The sequence below is a fragment of the Lycorma delicatula genome, chromosome 1 (assembly GCF_047948215.1).
Source record: "Lycorma delicatula isolate Av1 chromosome 1, ASM4794821v1, whole genome shotgun sequence".
In the NCBI taxonomy this organism is placed as follows: Eukaryota; Metazoa; Arthropoda; class Insecta; order Hemiptera; family Fulgoridae; genus Lycorma; species Lycorma delicatula.
This window is the reverse complement of record NC_134455.1, coordinates 103,281,355-103,287,899: the sequence shown is the minus strand read 5'-3', so window position 1 is coordinate 103,287,899 and position 6,545 is coordinate 103,281,355. Positions and strand designations below refer to the sequence as shown.

General features: G+C 29.0%; 1 protein-coding gene across 1 annotated transcript in view; it reads right to left on the bottom strand.

The window, feature by feature from the left end:
- Positions 1 to 343: 343 nt before the first annotated feature.
- The window catches only part of LOC142318152 (sideroflexin-1-3-like), a 68,897-nt gene continuing 62,695 nt past the window's right edge, over positions 344 to 6,545 (bottom strand). Inside the window, exons 7-8 of the mRNA XM_075354697.1 lie at positions 5,873 to 6,057; positions 344 to 1,504 (exon numbers count right to left, since the gene is read on the bottom strand). Coding sequence (XP_075210812.1) covers positions 1,445 to 1,504; positions 5,873 to 6,057 — 245 coding nt within the window. The 3' untranslated portion in view covers positions 344 to 1,444. The remainder of the gene's footprint in view (positions 1,505 to 5,872; positions 6,058 to 6,545) is intronic.

Here is a 6,545-nt window from a genome sequence, read left to right as displayed (position 1 = left end):
TGGAAGGTGGCCCAGGGGTTATAACTCAAATACTTTAAATAGCAGCACCCTTTGCATGATACATCATTTTAAAGGTCTCTTTAAGGTAAGAAAAATGGTATAAATAAAAAGTTGGTATGATGTCTGTACCTGAAATGGTGGTGGGTAAAATTTATTTACGATCCAAAATCCAAAAAATAATATAAAAATTTTATCCAAAATTTATCAAGTACAAATAATAAAATTATATAAAAAGAAATTAAACTAAATTAAATTAAAATTTAATCTAAAAAAGAATCAGCAAAACACACATACTAAATGTGAATCAAAAGAAAGTTTTCATTTTTCTAATATCTGTCAAAAAAGATAAAATTTTTCATTACAGTCAATGAGTATAGTTCATTATATTTTGATATATACAATAAAGTGAAACATATGTGATGTAATTAACAACTAAAAAATTACATTTTTTAAAAGAAAGGGTATTTAAACAATAATCTTACAGTGGTCCTGAGTAAGATGGTAAACTGCATTCCTTTCAACCTCAAGATTATACAAACAGTGTGACATCTCAGGGAGTAATACCTCTGAATTGTTTGAAAATAAGATTAAAATGCCAGTGGCTGAAGTAGTTTTTAATAAACTGGTTTCAATTTATCATTTTTTTCCTGTATGCTATGAAATTACTAACTGGTAATTTGTTATTAAAACAAAGTATAAAATTTATTAATTTTATATTTTATTGTATGAATAACTCATTTTACTGCATTGTAGTAGTTTACATTAGTTATTCTATTATTGCTTAATAGTGCTTTGCTCAAGTACTATAAATGTACATTGATTAATGATCAAATTATAAAAAATTTCATTAAAAAATTCTGATCATAAAAGAAATGAATTACTTAAAAAAGAGACTTAAAAAAAATACATTTCAGTTTATTAGAAAAAACCATCCATTCTGTTAATGAAAAACCAATAATTTAAAAAGCTTTATTATAGTATATAATTGAAAAAAAAATTGTTTACTAGCTTATTTTGATCAGGATCAGTATTTTCACTTTCCCTGATCCAAAAGAGTTCTCTTACAACTGGATAATGCTACAGACTAAATTTTTAATTAATAATAAAACTTCAGTTTACGTGAATTATTAATTCATACAACTGAATTATATTTGAATCAGTTTATTAAACTAGAATAAATAGACACTATAATGACAAATCATTTAAGTCTGTATTAGAAATCATTACATGCAGATACATAATTATAATATTGCACCTGAATACATCTTTTTTCATACATCTAATAATATTGCACATTTTTATTTATTGCATTCACTTGAACTCTATAATAATCAAAGAAGATTATTTTGTAATTTTGTAATTTATTCTCCTATCGCACCAATCTTATAATCATTGAGCACAAAACTATAATTTATGTTATACATATACCCATTAAGATATTATACTACAGGCCCTTATTATAATACCCTATTGTAGGTGGTAGACTCAGTTTCTTAGCTGCTTCCTGTATATATAAAAAAAAAAAACAACTCAAATTTATTATTTTTATAAATTAATCACATTTATTATTAATTATTTAATCCATTTAAAATAATGATTGCACATGCTATTTACCTGTAAAAGATTTATTTTGAAGTATATGTACACTTAAAAAATGTTATACAAGTTAGCTATTCAAAATATATTGCTACATCTCTGGTGTTATTCACTGTATAACCCATAACAAATGAAAAATGTAACTGAACGTTTCATAGATGCGAGAGGCCAGTCTGTCTCAAAAGCAGCCTGAGGTTGTTTTCATTAATTTAAAGGAAGGGGTATCGGTGAAATTTAACAAGGAAATAAAGGACAAATTATTTAAAGTTATGTCTGACTCCCTTGAGATTGGTTAAACAGAAATGAAAGTCACCCCTAAAAGGAAGAGGTGTCCTAAAGGTCATATTGTATGATATTGATCGACATCTATCTGAGGAGGAGTCAATGACTCTCATACGGGAGTAGAATACACAAGATGGCTGAGGCAGCCCTCAAGGCTGATTGTCGATTGTTATTCAAAACAGGTAGGTTTGAGGTGAGCCCTCACACCTACCTAGGTTCGAGGTGAGTTCTGAAGTATTTAAAGGCTTTGTGTCAGAGGGCAGGTTGTTTATTGACTTCTATTCATCTAAGACCAAAGAATATGTTCAGCATTGTTTCAAAGAATATAGATGTTCAAGTTGTTTCAAGAGCTGCCAGTTTGGACACACAGCTGAACTGTGCAAACATCTGATGGTAGTGTGCTCCCACTGAGGGGATGAGGTATACAACAAGAGAAGTGTCCTAAAAAGTCTTGTGTTAACTGCAGACCTCTTCGGAAGGACCATAAGCACTTTGTGAATAGTAAGGATTGTGCTTGTTATCAGAGGTTTATCACAATGTATTACAATTCAATATCATCAGACAAGTTAAGATTGCACAATTTAATGCCCACAATGCTTACAATGCACAGATTGGACTTGGAGAGTTCACCATATGTAGGGGGTTGGATGTTGTTTTCTTCTAGTATCTATATTTTATGTCCGGTGAACTGCCAGGTTTTTCTTGTTCGAAAAGATTTTATTTTGGTGTGTTCTTGAACACACATTACTTCGTAGGAGAAAAAGTTTCAGTGCTTTTATTACAGCTTGCATGGACTTTCGAAAATATCATCTGAAATATTCAGCAGCTTCTGTTCATTTAGTTTAGGTGGTCTTCCACTTAGATCAGCGTCTTGCCTGAAATTTTTGGTAAGTTTTAACTGCATTGTGGTGAGGAACAGGAGTATTTGGAATTTTTTTTTATACTTGTCACCTTCATGAAAGACATGTACAATAAGAAAAATGTGTTCCTCTACCAAAATAACCATTATTTTTTTTTTTTGCAACTATTGAATCCAATAAACAAAACATCGTGAAATAAAACGAAGCATGTTCAAACACAACTCAACAACTGACATCTTGGTTTATTACTGAGCAATGCCCAACAAACACAGGGCAACCAAGCTAACACTGAAAGAACAGAATGCACCACATAAACTAAAGACCACACATCACTAAAGAATGAGCACAATATCTTTTATATAAAAATTAATGACAGATGAATGTAGACTGATCTGTCAAAGAAATTTACATTAGCCACAGCATTTGATATATTTTTCTTAGGAGTGCTCGAAAATAAACATTCATCAAGATAAACATGTTTCTATAGATTCTTTCTTAATTTACCACATTACAGATATAGATCCCCTCAGCTGCAGCTGAAATTTTTTTGGCAATTGTTTTCAGATCTATTAAAAACCTACATGCTTCTGGCTTTTTTTGCCCTACTTTAACAGGTTACTTGTAGTTTATCATTTTATGAGTTTGAATGTATACCAGATATCAATTTATGTCAAGTATCAAGTAAATAAGTGAATTAATAAAAATATCAAATACCATTTTCGTCTACAATGAGATTACATACTGTACTCTTAAAATTTATACTATTAGTGGAGTACATGTCTGCAAAATAAACCCGATGAGTTTTGTATTGATAACTTAAGACACATCATTGAATGAATATCAAGATCAAACTACATCAATTTATCAGTTCTAAAACTTTACTAAATATTAAACTTTAATTAATTTACAAAAGTTTATTAAATCATTACCTCTAAAAATATGCAAAAATCAATTTTTATTACCATTACATTTTTATGAAAATAGGTAGTTTATATATTTTTAGATCTAAGTTATTCCACATGTATAAATTATATTTGTAACACATATGATTTTTATCATTATATAACTGGCATTATTCATTTGTTATAACAATTGTAATACTTTTACGGTTGTTACAACGTTGTTGTCTAACAATTTGTGTTACACTATAAAAAATTTATTGTATAATAAAATACTGATATATATTAAGTTTTTATAGCAATCATATAAGCAAGTTATATGCGTGCGCGCACGTGTGTGTGTGTGTGTGTATATATATATATATATATGTGTGTGTGTGTGTGTGTGTGTGTCATTCCCATTTGCCTTTGAATGCAACAATGCAACACATGTAATATATTAGTGATAAGAGTTGAAAAAGGTGGTATAAAGGTATAAATGACAATTTCTTAGCCTGCTCTCAGCATTTTAACCAAGGATTCGGTGGTTCTATAAATTACCCCTTACAGTTTACAGTTCTTAAATTGCCCTAACAGCTTTGATGAAAATACCTACAAATAAATATTTTAGTAATTTGCAAACAAATTATAAAAAATAAAATACAGATAACTGATTTTAGATCTCAAGGTTAACTGAACATTAAGATAACTTTACTATTCCAAGCTGGAATAACAAGCAATCATAGATTAATTAAAACAGATGAGAAAGGTAAAAGAAACATAAGTATAATTCAAAAATGTAGAAGTTGTAATTTAGTGACAAAAGAAAGGAGAGGTGACTCAGTTAGGCAAGGCAAATAACAATTTATCTGAATTGCTTCATAAAAATTCACAGAACATTTGCAAAAAGTATATTTTATGTGTCAATCTAATGAATAATTTTGTTCTCATATTTTTTTAAATATCAAAACTATTTTTTAAAATAAAATGTTAATAGCTGTATTACTGAAATCTCAAAATGGTAGTCTCTAAGAATTTTTTTCTTATCTTTATACGAGTTAAAAATATCTTATATATAAGTTAAAAATATACAAATCCTTAATGTAAGTTAAAATTTCTACAAAATTTAAACTCAAAACTATGATTCTGTGTATAAATATTTCATGTAAATAAAAATTACATACATGTACTTGAAACAAAAGAAAAAGTTAGTAATTTCAACTTCTATTTCTTGTTTCTACCATTTGGAATACAATTTTGTTACCACTTCGGAATAGAGCTAAATGCAAATTTTTAAAATAAGTTCAGAAAAAATAACAGCAATTAATCAAAATCATATACTTCTGACAGACATACACACACTTCAAATATGCATCCAAGAGCTGTGCCAGTAGTCCTCAGGGATCCTACAGGTTGCAAGTGATCTAAAAGTTTTATTAGAAATTTTTAAACGTTTGATAACATAATAACCTGAGAGCAATTGGTCCATCACAGTCACCAGAGAAATGGTTTAACTAAAGGAAACACCTGCTGAACAAACTTTGATAAGTAATGTTAAAATAATCAAGGCAGAATTTGCCAAGTTTGGAACATCATAATATTCACCGTAGGATGAAATAATTTTTAAAATTTCACCAATAAGTTGAAAATTTCTACTTTTTGGGATAATTTTATTAACGGAACACGCCAACAATATTTTATAAAAAGTAAAATAAAATTTTATTTAGGTAGTATACACTGAAGACACTAACTTAAATAATTTAGAACTAAATTAAAGTGTGAGCTTCAAAATACATTTTAAAATATAAAAATAATTAGATGTAATACAATAAATTTGAATTACAATAAATTAGTCTTATTCAATTAGATTCCATTTCAAAACATCTAACCTCAACTTTGAAAAAATTTAGTAATACAGACAACCAATCTACCAAGCTTTAATGAAATGTTATGTCCATTATAAAGAAGTATTCTGATTAGATATACTTGAAAAGGTTTTCTGTGTGGTGCCAAAATCTAACATTGTGGGTAACTTCGAGTCACTTACAAAAGTGGTATTAACCATGTATGAGTATGAATATTCTATGCCAAACTTACTGCGGAGAAGAGGAGTGAAATAGTTTTTTGTCGATTTCTTCTTTGAGTTTAATGAATTGCTGTATACCAACATGCCCTTTTATATCATCAACAATCCATTACACACATTTTTTTTTCTCTATTCAGAAGGAAATATCTATTTAGAATAAATCATTTTACCTGAATATTTTTTTCTAGGCGATCTAGTTTAACAGGAACTGTCTGAGAGAAAATGGCACAGCCCAGTGGAGTGGAAAATGTAAGGATAACAGCACACATCACGGTATTAACTACAACTGGACCTCTGGGAAATGTCTTGAAAGTTCCACGCTTCTCAAGGCGATCCACAAGTATTGGTATGGCAACTGAAGACAGAAACAGTACAACAAGATTTTAAGAATAACTAAGGCAGAAAACTATTTAAAGTTAAATCTATTCAGTGTACAGTATTAGAATATTATTTGGTTCAATTTTTTCAAAACTGTTAAGCCTGTTCACCAGGCTGGCTTGACACCAGTTTATTAGATTTTTATGTCACACTGTTAGACCTTATTTAAATTGATAAATTAACCACAAAATCCAAGCCATATTTACCACACCCAACCATATTAACATTGTTCCTATTTACTACCACTGTAAGAACATCTGGGTTTTAATAGAGCAAGAATTGTAGCAATATAAAAGTATAAAGTATATTGTTCAATATTGCACAAAAATTTTCCAAACTAAATACAAGGAGTGATTTAATTTTTTACTCCAAAGCTCAACTGCAGTTATTGTAAACAGCATATGCTTGGTAGCAGCAGATTTTTGTGCGACATGTACTTCTACTTTATGCGACAAGTACGATTTT